The 22,212-nt window shown below is 40.8% G+C and overlaps 2 protein-coding genes across 6 annotated transcripts in view; one reads left to right on the top strand and one right to left on the bottom strand.

Annotated features, from left to right (window-relative positions):
- LOC139535581 (caM kinase-like vesicle-associated protein) overlaps positions 1-4,484 on the top strand; it is an 86,237-nt gene extending 81,753 nt beyond the window's left edge. For both annotated transcript variants that reach the window (XM_071335135.1, XM_071335136.1), the window contains one exon: positions 175-4,484. In XM_071335135.1, the coding sequence (XP_071191236.1) occupies positions 175-567 (393 nt within the window). In that variant the 3' untranslated portion in view covers positions 568-4,484. The remainder of the gene's footprint in view (positions 1-174) is intronic.
- A 9,462-nt stretch (positions 4,485-13,946) lies between these two features.
- The window catches only part of LOC139535580 (semaphorin-3F-like), a 94,987-nt gene continuing 86,721 nt past the window's right edge, over positions 13,947-22,212 (bottom strand). For 2 of the 4 annotated variants that reach the window (XM_071335131.1, XM_071335133.1), the window contains 6 exons: positions 21,822-21,910; positions 21,513-21,554; positions 19,326-19,483; positions 18,817-18,884; positions 18,503-18,636; positions 13,947-16,790 (listed from right to left, as the gene is read on the bottom strand). In XM_071335131.1, the coding sequence (XP_071191232.1) occupies positions 16,356-16,790; positions 18,503-18,636; positions 18,817-18,884; positions 19,326-19,483; positions 21,513-21,554; positions 21,822-21,910 (926 nt within the window). In that variant the 3' untranslated portion in view covers positions 13,947-16,355. Of the gene's footprint in view, positions 16,791-18,502; positions 18,637-18,816; positions 18,901-19,325; positions 19,484-21,512; positions 21,555-21,821; positions 21,911-22,212 lie in introns of all 4 variants that reach the window. The other 2 variants (XM_071335130.1, XM_071335132.1) reach the window with 1 other exon arrangement.

Genomic DNA, 22,212 nt, shown 5'->3' with positions numbered 1-22,212 from the left:
TATCTATCACTTGCTATATATGTTTTATGGGCCTTGAGAATTTGAAATGGGATAAATGATTGGTGACAGTGCAAGTATAAGGCTTTAGAATTGGCTACATGTTCTGTAAAAGCTTTAAAATATATAGTAACTAGGCGCCTTGAGTTGAGTGTGTTCTGCTACTGCCTCCCACAGAAAGCGGTGCGGGTTACTACCATCATGAAGCGACTGAGAGCTCCAGAACAGAGTGCTGACTCGGGGGCAACCATCCCAGCAGTAGTAACCAGCTCTGCAGCAGGAGAACCCGCCCCGGCTCTCAGTGACCCCTCTGCAGCTACCGCTGCTGCAGCCCCTGAGGGGGAGCCTGCTGCTGTCACAGAGCCCCCTGCTGGCATGGAGGCCGTGACGTGTGATGCCACTCCCCAAGGTGCAGCAGAGGTCACAGCTCCACCCCCGGCCCCTGAGGAGGCCAGCCCAGTGGAGGCCCCAGTTGAAGCCCCGGAGGAGGTTGATCCGTTGTCACGGTGTAACGGAGAGTCCCCGACTCCCCTCCAACCAGCAACTGAAGTTGACGATGAGCAGGGTTAGACGGTGAACTCCCTCCTATGACCTCCTTCACTCCCAGCGATCGTCTTTCCTGCACACTAGCATGGTGACACTGACTTATCTCTCTCACTTGCAGCATGAGTAACATCTCACAGAGCCTGTGTCCTATCTTTCCTGAGTGTTGAATTGATCTGGCTACATGTATTCTGTATTTTTGAAACATCCCTCTGGCCTTACAGGGGCTTTTTGTGTCTAATGCAGCCCAGCTAACAGCTACATATTTTCCTCTGAACTCTCCCCTTTAAATCATATGGAAATATGTAATTGTACCAAACCTGCTTTGATTTCCTCTTAATGAGCCAAGTTTGGGAACGTTTTTACCCAGTCCTACTCTCACAGTATTCCAATGCATTATCATGGCATACAATAAGGTAATGAACAGCTTGGCTTTGCTCTTATAGTGTTGATTTTACATAATGATCTGTAGCATTCCTCCTTCACACCCCTCTCTACACATGGAAAGATCCTGTTTGATCTCTTTTTGGGGGGTGAACATTGCTCTCTTTGTTATTTGTTGTATACACTCATCACTAGTTTTGTCTGTGCTGCAGCAATTATGTTTACTGGGGGATGCAGCAGGCCCAGTGTAAGTGAAAGGCAGCATCCACAACATGCTGGGTGAAATGCGAAAGACATATTTCAGTTGAATGCATTCAGTTTACCAACTGACTAGGTATCCTCCAATCCCTTTCCCTCGCCAGCTTTCTGCTTAGGAAAGCACCACATGGCTGTCAGTGTAAAGATTCTGTATATTGAGACCTTTGTAGAAGTAGTCAAAACAGCATGCATTCTTAACTTTTGCTGTTAATTTCAAAATGATAAGCACTTGGTGGAAAGAACGTGCTAATCCTGCTACTGCCTTTAAACTGGAAACATGAAGGTCTTTCTGTTCGTTAGGCTCCAAGTGGAGGGCACTGTTGATGCTCATGTTTTGTTCAAATGGACTACATCATTCCATAAACTTCTAACTATTCATATCATATCATACATCATGTGCCACTACTGTAAATGTACGTTATATTAAATGAGTTGTGTTTGTTACACAGTAGTTTCTATGCATCTAGAATTAAGTTTGTGAATTTATGAATTTCACGGCAGGCCTCAGTCATAACATATCTTCATCCATCCTATGCGATTAGATCAACTTTTTCTATACATTTTTTATTTATTTTTTCATTACGTTTCTGGTTTAACAGTTCTTCTGGCTTATTCATTCTTATGCATCCTAAAGTACGTAGATCCATTTGTAAATAAATACAATTTAGCCTACAAGGAAAAGCATGATATTCTTTTCGCAGTTGTATAACATTAGATTGTGACTGTGTAAAGCACCACCTGTAAAAGCCATTTTTATCCCCCACCAGCTTTTTACAAGGTGTTGTTGATTAAAGGAAACAGAACAATTAAGAGCAATTGTGTTAAAATGATCTCATGTTTTTACAAACATATGTATTTGTTTATTTATCTATTTATTCATAGGTTTAATTATTCTCAAGATATTCATAACAATAACAAAAACATAATAGTAGTCGGTCTTCGGTCCCTTTCAGTATAGTCAATAACGAGGTACTGCAAGAGTTCTCTGTAATCACCGTAAGTTGAGCAATATTCTACTTGCTGCCGAAACTGTGATTCTTCTCTTGGTGTCCTCTATAAAGTGCATGTACGTACCTGTAAGTTAAAAGCCTATAGACTTTGACAACAGTCGATACCCTGTCCAGACAGTTAGTCAACTAACACATGGCCAGTGTCAAACAAGGCAGAGCCAAGATCATATTAGTCATGCTTCTGACTTGGCTCCCATCTTTCTGGTTACAGTACCAGCCATCTGTGCAGAGGGTGGCTCTTTCCTTGATACAGCAAGACAGTGATTTTATTGTCAGCAAACAGTAGCTATTATATACAGCTGCTTAATTATACAGTGTATTAATGCATTTGTTGTCAAGGGGCTATGCTTCTGTGTTCACCTGCACGTTCTATGGAAGTATGTATTTAAGAAAAGTTTGAGCAATTATTTTCAATGAAAGGCAGGAAGTCAAATCAAATGTGCTACTTCATTTTTTGTTGATCAGAGAAAAGTTATTGCTCCCCAGTCTATTGCTTATGCATGTCTCTGACACCTACGAGAACATATATACTGTATATATACATTACCAGTCAAAAGTTTGGACACCTGCTCATTCAAGGATTTTTCTTTATTTTTACTATTTTCTACATTGTAGAATAATAGTGAAGACTTCAAAACTGTAAATATAAAATCAAAATATATTTTATATTTCAATTCTTCAAAGTAGCCACCTTTTGCCTTGATGACAACTTTGCACACTCTTGGCATTCTCTCAACCAGCTTCACCTGGAATGCTTTTCCAACAGTCTTGAAGGAGTTCCCACATATGCTGAGCACTTGTTGGCTGCTTTTCCTTCACTCTGCGGTCCAACTCATCACAAACCATCTCAATTGGGTTGAGGTCTGGTGATTGTGGAGGCCAAGTCATCTGAGGCAGCACTCCATCACTTTCCTTCTTGGTCAAATAGGCTTTACACAGCCTGGAGGTGTTTTGGGTCATTGTCCTGTTGAAAAATAAATGATAGTCCCACGAAGCGCAAACCAGATGGGATGGTGTATCGCTGCAGAATGCTGTGGTAGCCATGCTGGTTAAGTGTGCCTTGAATTTTAAATAAATCACTGATGGTGTCACCAGCAAAGCAACTCCACACCATCACACCTCCTCCTCCATGCTTCACAGTGGGAACCACATATGCAGAGATCATCTGTTCACCTACTCTGCGTCTCACAAACCCACGACCGTTGGAACCAAAAATCTCAAATTTGGACTCATCAGACCAAACGACAAATTTCCACTGGTCTGATGTCCATTGCTCGTGTTTCTTGGCCCAAGCAAGTCTCTTCTTATTATTGGATTCCTTTATTAGTGGTTTCTTTGCAGCAGAGGTAACTCAGAGTCTTCCTTTCCTGTGGCGGTCCTCATGAGAGCCAGTTTCGGTTTATAGCGGTTTATGATTTTGGCGACTGCACTTTATGTCTTAAAGTAATGTTGGACTGTCATTTCTCTTTGCTTATTTGAGCTGTTCTTGCCATAATATGGACTTGATCTTTTACCAAATAGGGCTATCTTCTGTATACCACCCCTACCTTGTCACAACACAACTGATTGGCTCAAACGCATTAAGGAAAAAAAATCCACAAATTAACAAGGCACACCTGTTAATTGAAATGCATTCCAGGTGACTACCTCATGAAGCTGGTTGAGAGAATGCCAAGAGTGTGCAAAGCTGTCATCAAGACAAAGGGTGGCTACTTTGAAGAATCTCAGATATAAAATATATTTTGATCTGTTTAACACTTTTTTGGTTACTACATGATTCCATTTGTGTTATTTCATAGTTTTGATGTCTAGAAAATTGTAAAAAAAAAAAGAGGCAAAACCATTGAATGAGTAGGTGTGTCCAAACTTTTGACTGGTACTGTGTGTATATATATATATACTGATTGATTGATATGCATATTCAGATACATTATTGAGATATAACATTACACAATGTCTTCATTTTGCCAGAACATTTTGATTTCCATGAAAAGCTTAACAGCAATATCTGAAGAAATGTGTGAGAATATACCATCCTCTTACTTATGACCGCAAATAAATACTGTTACACAATCTTAAGCAATGCTTTGTTTCAGTGCCACTGTATTTAGTATTCCATGTCTGTTAATTTCATGCTCTTTCTGATGTACCTATTATTTCTCAATTTAATGGTCATCTAGACCAGTGGTCACCTGTAGGTCCTGACTGTCTCTCATTTGTAGGCTCTGTACTGTACTCCTTGACTGAGTTCATGACTTTGATGGTAATAAAAGTATACTCATGGAATATGTGGTCACGAGTCCCCATGGCTCCCTACATTTTGAAGGATGTATAGTATTATATGTCTTTCTGAGACCAGGTTGCTTGTTGCTTCGTAACTACAGTATAAAGGGGAGGATTTACGTTGATGGTTAGGTGAACTAACGACAAAGGTTAGGATAATTTACATGAAAGATTAAGTGAATATTAGAATAGGGATTAGGGGAAGGGTGAGCTAACATGCTACAGTTGTACCTTACGCCACTCAAACACGCAACCTTTAGATTGCTGGACGGTCACAGATTACGCCCACCCATCCTCCCTGACCAACCTCCCTACTTTTATTTCTGTCTAAAGTAACTAGACCATTAGTAGGTATCATACATCTTGGAGGTGCTCAGAAATACATCATGGATGTTACGTATGGCTTTGAGGCCAGGCTGCTATGTCTATCTCACTTATTCTTCTCAACCGCTTTTCTAAGATGTGCTGTACACGGCTAGAACATGTTTTATCTGGAACGGCAAGCAACCATCCAATACAGGGCAAACACTCATGGCTCGATTCAATCCGTTTCGCGGAAGATACAGCGTGATTGAAATGTACAGGTAATTTCCGATTGAGCCGACATATGCAGCGTTTACCTGAATTCAGTCTCCGCCAATGCGTGAACATTGCCTTTAAATTTCAAACACGAGCACATATCTTCAGCTCTACGGATTTAATTAAGCCATCAAATACTGTTGCTATTGAAAGCTGACTCATAAAAACAGCTTGTACATGAAATGACATGATCAAGCTTAATTTGAAAGCTTAAATGGACAGATTCACCAGTGACTCATAAGCAGGCTCATCATATCGTGCCCTCTGTCATGTGTTATGTACGTGTTGACAGTAGCCTCTCTAAACAATAGAGCGTACAGTGCATTCGGGATGGATTCAGACCCCTTGACTTTTTCCACATTTTGTAACGTTACAGCCTTTTTCCTCATCAATCTACACACAAGTTTCTGAATGTGCTTGAGCCAGAGCCCGGACTTGAACCCGATCTAACATCTCTGGAGAGACCTGAAAATAGCTGCGCAGTGACGCTCCCCATCCAAGTGTGCTATGCAAAAACGGACACAATTCGAGGATCTCTAGGATACTTGGAATTAATTCAGATTGGCATAGCACACTTAGGGATTGTTCTTACTTTGAATGTTAATGGATAAAGACGGCTGAGATGGGAATGGGATATCCTTCCTTTAGAGAGGCTTACCATGTCTCATGCCTTCTGTTCATCTGTATTTGGTGGGAGGAATGAGAGTCAGTTTCCTGCCCCTCTTAAGACTGGCGGTCGCTGAGATTAAAAGCCAGTAATAACAGCTATTCCTTACCCAGTGGGACATGGGACTTTAACATGCCTTTCACTTAATTTCCGGTTAGATTTCAATGAATAATTGATTGGATAAAAGACGGAACAAATCAAATCAAAATGTATTGGTCGTGTACACAGACTTGCACATGTTATCGCAAGTGCAACTAAATGCTAATGTTTCTAGCTCCAACAGTGCAGCAATAGCTATCAATTCAAAACAATACACACACAGAGCCTCACCTGTTTTGAGCCCCACCTGTTTAGCTAAAAAGAAAACAGTGTTGCATGTTTTGCATGTTATTTGGGTATGTGTCACATATCAGTTGGCAACAATGTAAAAAAAGATATATATTGAGTTAATAAAGCCACAAAGGAATATGGTCTCTTTTTTGCTTTCTTGAGTAAGTTAGCTCCAAAATTCAGGTGTTTCAGCCTAGCTCAGTGGATTATGTGGTGGACGGGCAGCCAGCAGAAAATACAGAGCGTAGGGTTTGGTAATATTCTCTAAATGCGCAGTGATTGCATCAGTGCTCTGTCACAGCAAAATCTACAGGGAGAGCTAGAAAGTTCAAGCCCACTTGGGTGCTGCCATCCAAGAAGGCTCAAGGTCATTGGCCACAAATAAAATGACGTCAACTCGCGTTATATCTACCGTAGCTTTGATTAGCTAAACAAGCAGTCATCATCATGAATCACTTTGATAATCTACTGGCAAATGCTTTTCAATCTTTGTCATTTGCAGATCCTTGTCATAGGGTGGCAGGTAGCTTAGAGGTTAAGAGCGTTGGGTCATTAACTGAAAGGACGCTGGATCAAATCCCCAAGCCGACTAGGTGAAAAATCTGTTGATGTGTCCTTGAGCAAGGCACTTAACCCTAATTGCTCTGGATAACAGTGTCTGCTAAATTACTAAAATGTAAACATATGAAGATAAATTATAGATTGGTGCTCGTCAGCCATTGGCTATAAACATTACACAAAAAGTTGGAAATCGCAAATTCAACAATGAGTGGTTTGGAAGGAATCAGTTGCAAAGCAATCACTGTCTTGCTTCCGCTGCCTGTTATTAGGTGGAGAGGGTGTGTGGTCCAAGTCTGGGTTTAAGGGTCTCTTTTCCAAGCTTTAAAGGATAAACATTCACACGCAACACCATGGGCCAGAAAAGGTTGAATAAAGTGGCCATGCTGTCAATCCAGCATGACTTCTGCCGCATTCAAAACAACTGGAAATTCGGAACTGGGAAATCTCAGACTTCAGTGAGTTCAAGACAACTGGGAAAATACGTTTTGAATGGTCATCCAACTCGGAATTCTAAGTCGGGAACTCAGGCCTCTTTCTAGAGCTACACCCTGAAAATCACTGACGTCATGATTCAACCTAGTTTTTTTCAGAGATCCCAGTTGTGTTGAAAGCACCATAAATCCAAAGACTGCCAGAATTTGATGACAAAGTTTCATGACAAACTTTGCCCACAAGAAAGCCCGCTGCGCCACCTTCCTGTTCAAGTGAGCACAGACAATGTTGAGTCCAAAAATGTATTGTATGCTGCTGCAGAAATTATGTAAAATGCCAGGGAGATATGTATACTGTAGCTGAGAAATGAATTCTAAGTGTATGTTGTGTAGTAAGCTTTTAGTAGCCCATGTGTCTCACCCTAATAATTTGTTCCCTTTCCCCCTTATAACTTAGCCTACTTTTCTGATTTGGTGGTACACATGTAGCCTATAGCCTGTTTAGAGAAATGTAATCATCAAATATTGTAAGAGCTTTCATTGTCTGCTTATATGCCCTCTTTATTTATGCTACGCTTCTGACTTGGTGTACTGTAAGAACAGCCCATGTTCTGAAAAAAAAAAAAAGTAAACTACGTCCATCTTAGCTCGCTCATTAATGTCTTAATCAAAATTACGGATTGCCTCCTATCCTCTTATCATTCCTTTATGCCATAGTTTGTTCATTTCAATTGTCAGTAGAAACCACATTTGTTTAAGCAAGTCAGCCATATCAGCTATGTTTTTAAAAAGGCAGTAAATGAGGCTGAATTAACTGTTTCGCTGCCAAATAAGGCTCCGCTGATAGCCAGGTGTAGCGTTGGTAAGGATTCACTCCATGGTGCTGAAAAGAAAGCTCTGCTGTTGGGACAGCTTTATGTAGGCCCTAACAGTTTGCTGGCACCGTTTGTCACCGTTATAGTGCAATTAATGTATTGTTTAGCGTTGTGTTGTGTAGTGGCTTTTCTGGCATGCATAAAATAACATAAAATGAGTTTTCCACACCAAGAATGACATGCTAAAATTGCCACTGGACACACATCATTCAAAAAGTGAAAATATAGAAATTAAGAAATGTTGGAATGAAAAACAAACATGCACATTGCTGTCTGGATTATGATAAAAAAAGGAGATAAAGAAATAAGAAGCTTACAAACATGTAACACGCAATGGTATAGTACAAACATGTTATTGAACAGTAAGGTCTTTCCTGAAGGCAGATTGACATATGCTTGGAGGAAATGGTCATGGAATCAATGAGACATTCATCCGTTAGATGAAGCGAATGTGTGTATCTGTAATTGATGTGACGTGATAGTATAAAGTGACATGATTCTTAAATTCAAATTCAGGTATGGAATGTCGCTCTGCCTTTCTCTTAATAATCCACTCAGCTTTACAATTTACTTTGGATGCCTCTGTTTCCTGTGACACTGAAGTGACTTCATCCGTCATCATCAGAGTGACTGAGTACATTCCCAGTGGACAAAGATTATAAAGACGATGAATATGTGCAGTTTGTCTTATTGATTTATTGGCAGTTGAACCCAGATGCAATACAAAGGCATGAATGACATTCAAGCATAAGTACATCATAGCATTTTGTTTTTCATCATGGCCACTGGTTTATCTTGCCATCTACTGGGTGAAATGCTACAATGCAGTTTGTAGGTGGAGATTTTTCCTCCAGAGCAAAGTATGTACAGTTGAAGTCGGAAGTTTACATACACCTTAGCCAGATACATTTAAACTCAGTTTTTCACAATTCCTGACATTTAATCCAAGTAAAAATGTTCTGTCTTAGGTCAGTTAGGATCACCACTTTATTTTAAGAATGTGAAATGTCAGAATAATAGCGGAGAGAATGATTTATTTCTGCTTTTATTTCTTTCATCACATTCCCAGTGGTTCAGAAGTTTACATACACTCAATTAGTATTTGGTAGCATTGCCTTTCAATTGTTTAACTCGGGTCAAATGTTTCGGGTAGTCTTCCACAAGCTTCCCACTATATTTTGGGTGAATTTTGGCCCATTCCTCCTGACAGAGCTGGTGCAACTGAGTCAGGTTTGTAGGCCTCCTTTCTCGCACATGCGTTTTCAGTTCTGCCCACAAATTGTCCATGGGATTGGGGTCAGGGCTTTGTGATGGCCACTCCAATACCTTGACTTTGTTGTCCTTAAGCCATTTTGCCACAACTTTGGAAGTATGCTTGGGGACATTGTTAATTTGGAAGACCCTTTCAATTCCTGACTTGAGATGTCTTGAGATGTTGCTTCAATATATCCACCAAATTTTCCATCCTCATGATGCCATCTATTTTGTGAAGTGCACCAGACCCTCTTGCAGCAAAGCACCCCCACAAAATGATGCTGCCATCCCCGTGCTTCACGGTTGGGATGGTGTTCCCTGGCTTGCAAGCCTCCCCCTTTTTCCTCCTAACATAACGATGGTCATTATGGCCAAACAGTTCTATTTTTGTTTCATCAGACCAGAGGACATTTCTCCAAAAAGTACGACCTTTGTCCCCATGTGCAGTTGCAAACCGTAGTCTGGCTTTTTTATGGCGGTTTTGGAACAGTGGCTTCTACCTTGCTGAGCGGCCTTTCAAGGTTATGTCGATATAGGACTCGTTTTACTGGGGATATAGATAGTTTTGTACCTGTTTCCTCCAGCATCTTCACAAGGTCCTTTGCTGTTGTTCTGAGATTGATTTGCACTTTTCGCACCAAAGTGCGTTCATCTCATTCCTGAGCGGTATGACGGCTGCGTGGTCCCATGGTGTTTATACTTGTGTACTATTGTTTATACAGATGCACATGGTACCTTCAGGTGTTTGGAAATTGCTCCCAAGGATGAACCAGACTTGTGGAGGTCTACCATTTATTTTCTGAGGTCTTGGCTTATTTGTTTTGATTTTCCCATGATGTCAAGCAAAGAAGCACTGAGTTTGAAGTTAGGCCTTGAAATACATCCACAGGTACACCTCCAATTAACTCAAATGATGTCAATTAGCCTATCAGAAGCTTTTAAAGCCATGACATCATTTTCTGGAATTTTCCAAGCTGTTTAAAGGCACAGTCAACTTAGTGTATGTAAACTTCTGTCCCACTGGAATTGTGATACAGTGAATTATAAGTGAAATAATCTGTCTGTAAACAATTGTTGACAAATTACTTGTGTCATGCATAAAGTAGATGTCCTAACCGACTTGCCAAATCTATAGTTTGTTAACAAGAAATTTGTGGAGTGGTTGAAAAAACGAGTTTTAATGACTCCAACCTAAGTGTATGTAAACTTCAGACTTAAACTGTATGTGTTTTGGGAGGGGTAGAAGAACAAGAGTATAAGATAACTGTATAACTAACAGACATTACCATTCAGTTGTTTGCAGGTTGTCAAATTAATAAATGGAATAACTAATGTGTATGAACGATTATGCTAAGGGCTCTATTCAATCTTTATCGAGGAAGTTCTGCATTACAGCGTGATATAAGTTTAAAGGCAATGTTCCCGCGACAGAGGTGACTGCATTCCCGGTAAACGCTGCATATGTCGGCTCTATCAGAAATTTCTCTTCAGCGATACAAATTGAATTGTGCTTTAAAATGCTTCTGGAAAAAACCATCTTGGTCCACTAATGACATGGTTTATACTATAACTGTCCAGCAGGGAGCACCATTGACCGCTTTTTTTAATCAGCTTTGCCTACCCAGGTCAAGTCACTGCAGAGTGACACTGCAGAGTGACCTACCCAGGTCAAGTCACTGCACTACTTGCTAACCCAATTTTGTGTAGAGCCTAGAGTTTTTCTTGGTCAGATAGTAAGTAGGTAAGAGAGTTTTTTTTCTGCCAAGACCTGGGAATTTGTAAATAACCCTAAATGTGACCCTAACCCTATATACAGTATTCCATGCGGTACATTGCAATTGTAATTGGTATAAGAACAGTTGATCTGCTCAAATCCCCATCAGGCAACCACCCCAGGTTAGGACACTGATGATGTCAGTGGATTATCAGTTCTGAGCAACTGAGTGGGTGTGACTGACTGGAAAGAACCAATCACTGACTGAGGGATGCCAAACTGCTGCCTCTCACTGCTCCCAGTTCAGAATCAATCTCCCTGGCCCAACAAAGCCATTTGTGTTCCTGGGCTTCTCTATTGTGTGCTGTGGGAGAGACAGAAGAGAATGTTGATACTTGTTCTAATTATTTTTGCTCTTACTATTATTATCATTACAATAATAAGTATTACTTTTAACATTATTAGGCCTTGTAGGCTAGCTGAGAGAGCACATCCTGTTGTTATAGCTGTCTTTAAAGTAACATTGGCCTGCTTCAATGTATCTCCCAGCCTCTAGCCAATTTATAGTTCTTTGTTTTGAAATCTTTGTTTTCATTTCAACAACTTTCTACTTGTGATATGTTAGACGCCTTGATTAAGATTGATGTAAAAAAAATCCACTGGGGCTCATCTGCTTGCTCCTTTCTTACTGCAGCTCCCCTGATTGCAGAATTATTGACACATATTTTTAACCTGACAATTATCTCAGGTACTTTCCCCAGGGTTTGGAAGGCGGCCCATGTGCTCTATCTCCGCAAAGGAGGTGATACCTCCGACCTAAATAATTATCGGCAATCTCTGAACTGTCTTGCGAAGCGATTTTTTAAAACTCTTTGATCAACTCTCAGCTTAGATCTTTCCAAGCTACGAACTGTATTCTAAGTGTTTATCAATCTGCTACAAACTGTATTCTAAGTGTTTATCAATCTGCTACGAACTGTATTCTAGGTGTTTATCAATCTGCTACGAACGGTATTCTAAGTGTTTATCAATCTGCTACGAACTGTATTCTAAGTGTTTATCAATCTGCTACGAACTGTATTCTAAGTGTTTATCAATCTGCTACGAACTGTATTCTAAGTGTTTATCAATCTGCTACGAACTGTATTCTAAGTGTTTATCAATCTGCTACGAACTGTATTCTACGTGTTTATCAATCTGCTACGAACTGTATTCTAAGTGTTTATCAATCTGCTACGAACTGTATTCTAAGTGTTTATCAATCTGCTACGAACTGTATTCTAAGTGTTTATCAATCTGCTACGAACTGTATTCTAAGTGTTTATCAATCTGCTACGAACTGTATTCTAAGTGTTTATCAATCTGCTACAAACTGTATTCTAAGTGTTTATCAATCTGCTACGAACTGTATTCTAAGTGTTTATCAATCTGCTACGAACTGTATTCTAAGTGTTTATCAATCTGCTACGAACTGTATGCTAAGTGTTTATCAATCTGCTACGAACTGTATTCTAAGTGTTTATCAATCTACTACGAACTGTATTCTAAGTGTTTATCAATCTGCTACGAACTGTATTCTAAGTGTTTATCAATCTGCTTTCAGGTCAGGTCATAACACCATCTCCGCTGCATCACTTTAATTGATGTGATAAATTGTATGGACAAAAGGAAACACTGTGTTGCCCTCTTCATTGATCTGTCAGGTCCTGTACTTTTTACTGTGTATATTAACAATATTGGTCTATCTGCAAAAAAAAAAGTACATACACCTGTATGCAGCTGACACTGTTGTGTACGCTTTTGCCCCCACGATTTTCAAGGCTCTTTCGGAGCTACAATCTGCCTTTGTTGAACTGAAATTGGTACTTAATGCAGGTAAATCCAAGTATATTTTATTTTCCAAAACACTTAAAAATGTATCTGATGATTTATGCATGAGTACATTGGATGGTGCCCATATTGATCGTGTCCCCACTTATAAATGTCTGATCATCTGGATTGACGATATATCTTCATAAATATCTTTATTTCTATATGGACATTTTATTCACAGCTGTACGCGGTATTTGGTTGTGGCAAACCGCATACGATCCATTTGTTTCAAACGAAGACCATGATCTTAATTCAGCTGGCCATTGTGATTTTTTTCAGGGCGAGACAACCGTGACGTTGGCCAAATGTATACGCTTTTGTTGTCCGGATTTGTTTACACTTCAAAGACATCCGCACAATATGCGTCTTCGACTACCTCCAGAGGCGGTCAGGAAGATCTAATCACAATGAGATCACAATGCGTCTTTTGATTGTCTACACCTGTCGACAAATGTGGGCACAATCAGAATGTGGACAAGATCAGCACAACAGACACATGTTAGAACAAGGTATAAAAGGGGCTACTATGTCAGTTTGGCCATGACCTAGATCGGTCATGGAGAAAGTGACTCAGTCTGGTGCTGCCTGGTAAGGGTCATTTCTAACCCGCTGTCTAGGCTTTTACAAGGTGTGGAAATCCTCAAGGCCCTGCTTTAACCATGCAGTCTCCCATGGCCTTGTAGTCAGCGCCATCCTCTAAGGCAGTGTTTCCCAACTCCGGTCCTCGAGTACCTCCAACAGATCAAATTTTTGTTGTGGCCCCGGACAAGCACATCTGATTCTACTTGTCAACTAACCATCAAGTTGAATCAGGTGTTTTTGTCCGGGATTACAACAACAATGTGTGCTGTTGGGATTGACGTCCACAACAAACCATACAGTCCATTTGATCATAGTGAACATGATATCTACTAGTAATGAGGTTATAGGCCATGTGATTCCGTATTGAAATATTCGAGGAGATGCTAAATATGTTAAGGCTGAAGAAAAGCTCTACGCATCTATTTCCTCCCAGTGTTCCATCGTGGATAATAACAGAGCGTCAGTCAGTCAAGCTGCCAATGATGACCTTGTCTGCCATAAATGGCTGGTAGCTCATCTTTCTCTCTCTTTGGTAGCTTGGAACATTTATTCCCAAAAGTTCTGAGTGATACACAAAATATAATATGGAAACATCACACATCAGAATAAAAGTAGAGCATTATATTTTATAAAATATAGAGCTTTAATTTATTAGTCAGCAACAACAATGGAAAGGGAAGAGAAAGTAATTTACACAAGTCATTACAATAACATCACCTCTGTGCATTGAATCTTAACTGATAGCAAAAAGAACACAAAAACTAAATACAAAAACAAAAGAAAAAAAGACACCGTAAAAATACCAAGAAATTGTACAATCATTTTTTTGCTGTAACACCCTGTTTTCAACTGGAGGAGAGTAACAGGGGCCGTCTGGTTTTATTCTGGGAATGAATACTATCCCATAGTGAAGAGTGGAAAAGAGAGCATATCTGTTGGTACATTACACATAGTAATTCTCCTCCATTCTGCTTCATGCTGCACTGAGGCTGTCCCTCATGTCTTCGCTGAAGTTTGACCATACTGTACACTTGAAGAACAGAAAAACTACAACATAGTTTTTTTTGTTTCATAATTACAGTACAAATACATATTCATGCACACAATGAATATTTTGGTTATTGTCACAACGCTGTTACAATGTTTTGTTGTGTAAGGAGGACATACATTTTTTTCACATGTAAAGTCGAAGAATCCAGATGCACCGGTAAATGAAAAGAGATGGCTCTTAGTTTGAACCAACATGGCTGCTTAGTGAAAGTGATCTGGGCATTGCCATAGATTATCCATTATATTGATCAGATACTCCCTTGACCTCTCTAGCAATGAAAATAAATGCCTCCAAAAATGGAAGGTAGTTGGTAGGAGGCAATATCAGGTGGGACCATTCTAGCCAATGAGAAGGCAGATACGATTGTGATAAAAGGCACAACTCCGATACAAAGTGTTTTTTCTCAAAGTTGCCTGGATGTGACGTGTCCTACTTATATCAGTACATTCGTAACAACCTAAGCATTGTGAAACTTCTGTTCGATCAAATAAGCCACAAGTAGCAAATAAGCCGTTACATTTTTTGTTAACCAAATCCTACACTTTCCTTGACCTCCATACAAAAACTCTGCTTGGTGAGAGGGGAAAAAAAGAAAAAATGTCACCTGCTGGTGAAGACAGATTTTGGGCCCAGTTATCCCTCTCGCTTCGCCTCTTCCTCTCTAGCATCGCTTGATCTCAAACTGAATTCCGCTTTGTTTTTGTTGACCAAAAGGAAATGTATTTGGCCAAAGTGTGCTAGGTTTGGCCCTGGCCAATGTTTTCAATATCTTATACCTTCCATAAGATTCAATTGAATAATTTAAAGGTAAGAGAATAATGCCCTTTGTGCACAACCTTGACCCTTTACTGTACCTCACACTCAGTCCCATTCGATGTTTAGATTGCAAAATAAACCAAACAGCGCTCGTAGACGTCCTTAAAATATTTCTTTGATAAGTATCTACAGTGTTTTTTTCCTTCTGATTAAGTTTTACTTTCTGATTCTCACAATGTCATTTACCACAATTTAGCTGCTGAAAGGTAAGGTTTTAATCCGTTTTTCACTCTTTGTTAAACAATCTATTCGATTGACCTGGCCATTCAATAATAACCTTAGTTTCAACCCCCTCCCCCCCTCCTTTTCACGGACTCTGGTAATCTAGAGATGATTTCATGCATAGGCTACATGGCAACACTGTATTTATAACAATTGGTTTGCCTGAGTTAATGGCACATACTGTACAGTGAGGAATAACCAATGAAGCCGAAAATAAATAGCATCAACCTATTAGGGGAGCCAATTATGCCTAGCAGCAATAGTATTCAACATAGTCATTTAGACAACAGGTTCACAGGGAGAATGGACAGCTAGCCAATGGGTGGGGCCATTTGTGCATCCTCTGAAATTGGAGTCAGGAGTCTTTGTTCTTATGCACTGATTGTGAGATTACTGTATGTTCAAACAATTCCTGGTGAGCCGAGAATATGAGTATTGACATTCAGTCAAGGCAAACAAGAAACCATTATATCCCCATCTACCCCAACCCTCGGTTAACGTATCTGTTTACACAATGACCCCTTTCAGCTTACTACCAACAGAGTTTACATTCCAAACAGAGCTGTCAATGTCGAAAGATGGAAAGATTAAGATTTTTGTAATGACAGTAACAACAATTATACAATTAATAACAATAATACAATAACATTTACCCAAAAGGTACCTATACACAAAGAGCATTTTTCTATAAGTACAAAGAAATCCACAGAATGATACTATATACAACCTACAATAAATACTGTGTATCATATACTTTATTGTTGAAAGGGATGTGAGCTGTGTTTGTTTGTATGACTTGTTTTTTTTCCACTTCCATTTCTTTTATTTGTGGTTATTGATTTTCTTTCACCTTGTCAGTCTCTTGAATTGAGTCTTTCCCAGTTTCCCTGGGGTGCGGTTGAAGTTTGGGAGAGTTGAGGGACCCCTCATGTCTCCACCTCCTCTTCGTCCTCTCCCTCACCGTGATGTCGGCGGTTGCGTGGTTTCTTCTGCTCCTTGAGCTCTTTCATGTCATTGGCCTTGATGGCTCCCATCATGGGGTCTCCCAGCTGCCAGTAGTCCTGGCAGTACTGGTTGATCAGGCCCATCTCTGGCTGGCTCAGGATGGTCAGCAGGTCCTTGTACTGACCCGCGCTGGGCGTCCAGGCGCTGGACTGGAGAGCAGATGGCCCCAGTCCCCCACCCTCCACCAGGACGTTGTTGATGGCTCGGCCGGACAGGACCACCAGCTGCAGCTTGACCAGCGTGTGTTTGAAGTTCTTCTCTGTGGCCGTGCACTGGTAGACCCCGGAGTCTGAGGGCTGGAGAGAACGCAGCAGCAGGCCTTGTTCTGTCTTCAGTACTCGCCCGTCAGAGCGCATCTGAGAGAGAGAGAGTTATGACTTGAATCTACAATGATGAAATGAGGCACGATGTAAAGCCAGGGCAGTAACATCAGTGGAGAGGCAAAGCTGACAGCTAATCTCCTGTTCTTATTGGCAGCCCAGCACCACCAACCACCTACTATATCAATATATCAGTGTTATGTCGACCTGTACATTCTTCCACTAACATGATCCACATTGATCTGCAGTTAAATATGACAGTCAATTCCACTTCAATAAAAGTGCTCTAGTGATGTTTTCCATTGTCTCTCGATGTATTCCTGAAACGTATCCAAGAGTTTGATTAGCTGCTGACAGCTTTTATACCCAGAATCAGATGAGCAGAGCAACAGCCCAGCCAATTGAGCCATGCCAATGGGGAAAGGCAGCATCCAACCGAAAAGCCAAATAAAACAGACGTTACACTATAGCTTCACAATAAAACTTCAAGAATAGCCTCAGGGTGAGAAACTATGAGCAGGTCTTATGTTGTTTTATGGATGGGCCCTCCCTTTGGGTACTTGGACAGTTTGGGCTTTATCCCTTCAGGTTGAAAACCAACCACCTGGTTATCATATCTGTATGGCTGTTATCTCGTTATTACAGTATTACATCAATAGACTGACAACAGTAATACATCAATAGACTGACAACTCCAGCTTTTAGATGAAACAGACTGCAACCTGAGGAAGACCCTTCGGCATCATTATGTAACAGAATGAGAAGTGCAGTCGACAGAGGGGAACATCATGTCATTCCTGGGAGATTTACTCCTCAGCTAATCCCACTTTATCTGAACAAGATCACATCCCCTGTCACGAAGTTGATGTATGGTTTGAGTTACCTTAGGTCATAGTATACCAAAAACCCATATATATATTTTATTTAAAAAAAAATTGATTTCACCTTTATTTAACCAGGTAGGCTAGTTGAGAACAAGTTCTCATTTACAACTGCGATCTGGGCAAGATAAAGCAAAGCAGTGCGACACAAACAACAACACAGAGTTACACATGGAATAAACAAGTGTACAGTCAATAACACAATAGAAAAAAAAGAAAGTCTATATACAGTGTGTGCAAATGTCGTGAGGAGGTAAGGCAATTTAGCAAATTAACACTGGGGTGATAGATGAGCAGATGGTGATGTGCAAGTAGAAATACTGGTGTGCAAAAGAGAAGAAAAGTAAATTAAAACAATATGGGAATGAGGTAGGTAGATTGGATGGGCTATTTACAGATGAGCTATGTATAACTGCAGTGATCGATTAGCTGCTCAGATAGCTGATGTTTAAAGTTAGTGAGGGAAATATAAGTCTCCAGCTTCAGCGGTTTTTGTAATTCGTTCCAGTCATTGGCAGCAGAGAACTGGAAGGAAAGGCGGCCAAAGGAGGTGTTGGCTTTGGGGATGACCAGTGAGATATACTTGCTGGAGTGCGTGCTACGGGTGGGTGTTGTTATCGTGACCAGTGAGCTGAGATAAGGCGGAGCTTTACCTAGCATAGACGTATAGATGACCTGGAGCCAGTGGGTCTGGCGACGAATATGTAGCGAGGGCCAGCCGACTAGAGCATACAGGTCGCAGTGGTGGCATATATATATAATATATAATACGTCTGGGCTCAATGGGCAGAGAGTATAGATCGCAACAGTGTTTTGGGAAGAATACTAGTTTGAGTGATATTGTGTGTGTCATAGATGGCCGCTCACCTCTTTCCGGCGGTCACTGTTGTCCCTCTGCAGGTGCCACTTGATGGCGGCGTGGGGAGAACGGGCCTGGCACTCCAGGAAGGTACTGCTGCCCTCCACCCCATACTGCACCATCTCCAAGGTGTTCTTATTAACTGAGAAAGACACCATGGCAATCATAGATTCAGTATCATGTCCCACAAAGACCAAAAATCCAAAAGAGCAATGTTTTATTTCATATCTATTTGATGAAAATGTTGAATGAATGAATGAGATGTATTCACTGCCACTGAAAATCTCTACTCCATCCACCCTCTGGTACACACTGGTCTTACCATTGGAGTTGAAGCCCCTGCACTGCCGGATGGGGTTCCCGTACTTCACGTCCTGCCTCCGGCTGCGTCTAAAGGGGTCAGACCAGTATTCCCGAATAAGAGAAGAGAATAAATTACCAAGCAAATGCAAAGCCATTCAACATTCCATAGAGTCAGTCAACAATCTGCCATAAAACATTGCATGCAGTAGTCATTCAACGACCTATAGTATAGAGTTTTTCAACCATTCAACAATCCATATACTGGAAGCCATTCAACAATCTATAGAGCTAGCTAACAATCCATATACATCAACCATCCAATCTATAAAAACAATTCAACAATCTATAGAGCCATTCAACAATCTATAGAGTCATTCAACAATCTACAGTATAAAGCCATTTACAATCTATAGAGCCATTCAACAATCTATAGAGCCATTTACAATCTATAGAGCCATTCAACAATCTACAGTATAAAGCCATTTACAATCTATAAAGCCATTCTGAGCAGCTCATGCTGATGCTCACCTCTTCTGCGAGGTGGAGTAGCGGGAGCAGGACTTTCCGTCCCAGGCGCAGTAGGGGTCCCGGGCCAGGCAGCAGTCGGCACACGCCTCCCCGTACACATCACAGCGGTGGAGGGCCAGGTGGGTCACACCAAGCTCAGAAGACACGTAGAGCTGTTGCTGTGAGAGTAGAACGCAAAGGAGGATGTGAGATCCCAGCTGGATAAAGTAGGGGAATATCCAATATTTACCACAGATCAAGTCTCAGTGCAGAGGGTTACAGTGGCCAAGAGTCGGTCAAAGCTATAACAATGTAATGTGATAATATAACTATTAAAACACATGTAAATATAGTTTGCTACTTGGAAGAGTTGCGAGCACACTCGGAGAGCTCATCTTTACTGTAGAACTAAGATTTCCATTGTCCCAGGACAATGCACCTTCAGCTTTTACGATCAGCTGTATTGAATTCATCATTCTTGGCAGCCTGTGTAAAATTGTAACCCTTTCTAAGAAGGATGTCATGTCATGTATCCAAGGCCAACTATTTTAACCACAGCGAAAGACAACACTAACTCAATGCATTTACCATGTTTCCCTTTTCATTGTTTCGACCAGACTGCAGGCATTCTATGAATTATGAAGGGAAACATTAGTTCCACAGCTTCATATAGGTAGCTCATGGCATTCTTAAATAATTTCCCTTTATTTAATTCACTCCCTCCTCTTTATCCTACGAAACATACACTACCGTTCAAAAGCTTGGGGTCACTTAGAAATGTCCTTGTTTTTGAAAGGAAGGCACATTTTTTGTCCATTAAAATAACGTCAAATTGATCAGAAACACAGTGTTGACATTGTTAATGTTGTAAATGACTATTATAGCAGGAAACGGCTGATTTTTTAATGGAATATCTACATAGGCGTACAGAGGCCCGTTATCAGCAACCATCACTCCTGTGTTCCAATGGCACGTTGTGTTAGCTAATCCAAGTTTATCATTTTAAAAGGCTAATTGATCATTAGAAAACCATTTTACAATGATGCTAGCACAGCTGAAAACTGTTGTTCTGATTAAAGAAGCAATAAAACTGTCCTTCTTTAGACTAGTTGTGTATCTGGAGCATCAGCATTTGTGGGTTCAATTAGAGGCTCAAAATGGCCAGAAACAAAGAACCTCCTTCTTAAACTCGTCAGTCTATTCTTGTTCACACATTAGAGTGTCTAGTTTGAGAAACAGACACCTCACATGTCCTCAACTGGCAGTTTCATTAAATAGTACCCGCAAAACACAAGTCTCAACGTCAACAGTGAAGAGGCGACTCCAGGATGCTGGCCTTCTAGGCAGAGTTGCAAAGAAAAAGCCATATCTCAGACTAGCCAATAAAAAGAAAAGATTAAGATGGGCAAACGAACACAGACACTGGACAGAGGAACTCTGCCTAGAAGGCCAGCATCCCAAAGTCACCTCTTCACTGTTGATGTTGAGACTGGTGTTTTGCAGGTACTACTTAATGAAGCTGCCAGTTGAGGACTTGTGAGGCTTCACAAACTAGACACTCTAATGTACTTGTCCTCTTGCTCAGTTGTGCACCGGGGCCTCCCACTCCTCTTTCTTTTCTGGTTAGGGCCAGTTTGGGCTGTTCTGTGAAGGGAGTAGTACACAGCGTTGTACGAGATCTTCAGTTTCTTGGCAATTTCTCGCATGGAATAGCCTTCATTTCTCAGAACAAGAATAGACTGACGAGTTTCAGAAGAAAGGTCTTCGTTTCTGGCCATTTTGAGCCTGTAATCGAACCCACAAATGCTGATGCTCCAGACACTCAACTAGTCTAAAGAAGGCCAGTTTTATTGCTTCTTTAATCAGAACAACAGTTTTCAGCTGTGCTAACATAATTGCAAAAGGATTTTCGAATGATCAATTAGCCTTTTAAAATGATAAACTTGGATTAGCTAACACAATGTGCCATTGGAACACAGGAGTCTAGGTTGCTGATAATGGGCCTCTGTACCCCTGTGTAGATATTCCACCAAAAATCTGCCGTTTCCAGCTACAATAGTCATTTACAACATTAACAACGTCTACACTGTATTTCTGATCAATTTGATGTTATTTTAATGGACAATTTTCTTTGCTTTTCTTTAAAAAATAAGGACTTTTCTAAGTGATTTCTAAGTCTATTAGGTAAGCTTATACAGACATGCTTACCCTTTTGGACGAAATCTTCATTGTTGTAATTGGAGTTGGAACCTGGAATGTGGAGACAATGCATTTATGAGTCTTCTAAAGTATCTTTATTGAAAATAGACGTGGATATAGGCAGAGAGAGAGAGAGAGAGAGAGAGAGAGAGAGAGAGAGAGAGAGAGAGAGAGAGAGAGAGAGAGAGAGAGAGAGAGAGAGAGAGAGAGAGAGAGAGAGAGAGAGAGAGAGAGAGAGAGAGAGAGAGAGAGAGAGAGAGAGAGAGAGAGAGAGAGAGAGAGAGAGAGAGAGAGAGAAGAAAGACAGTGAGTGCTCACCTTGAACACCTCAACCTCCTCCAGGACCAGTTCTTCAGTCTGCAGGTCGTCTTTGGGCAGAACAATCACCTTCTGAACCGTCCCCCTGTCTGTGGCCCAGGGAAACACCTGAGAGTTAATATTACTACACACACCTACTGTGGCTTGACACTACCCTGCCTTGCTGCCTGTCAATCAAACAGCCCTCACTATAGCTCCCTCTCAGTCTGCTTATGTAAAGGTTAATCCTCACTGCTCATTCCATCAGGCTTTACACTTCAGTACTCTTCACCTCTTTCAGACAGCTCTCTCTCAGTGTTCACCTTTGCGCTCCCCTATATGAACATCATCTCTTTCACTTGCTTAGTACTGCATGTCAACTGTCATAACGTTATCCTCTTCCTCTCTGCGT

This window comes from Salvelinus alpinus, chromosome 12 (assembly GCF_045679555.1).
Source record: "Salvelinus alpinus chromosome 12, SLU_Salpinus.1, whole genome shotgun sequence".
NCBI classification, from domain to species: Eukaryota; Metazoa; Chordata; class Actinopteri; order Salmoniformes; family Salmonidae; genus Salvelinus; species Salvelinus alpinus.
The sequence above is the reverse complement of the archived record's forward strand: the minus strand, read 5'-3'. Positions and strand labels throughout refer to the sequence as shown.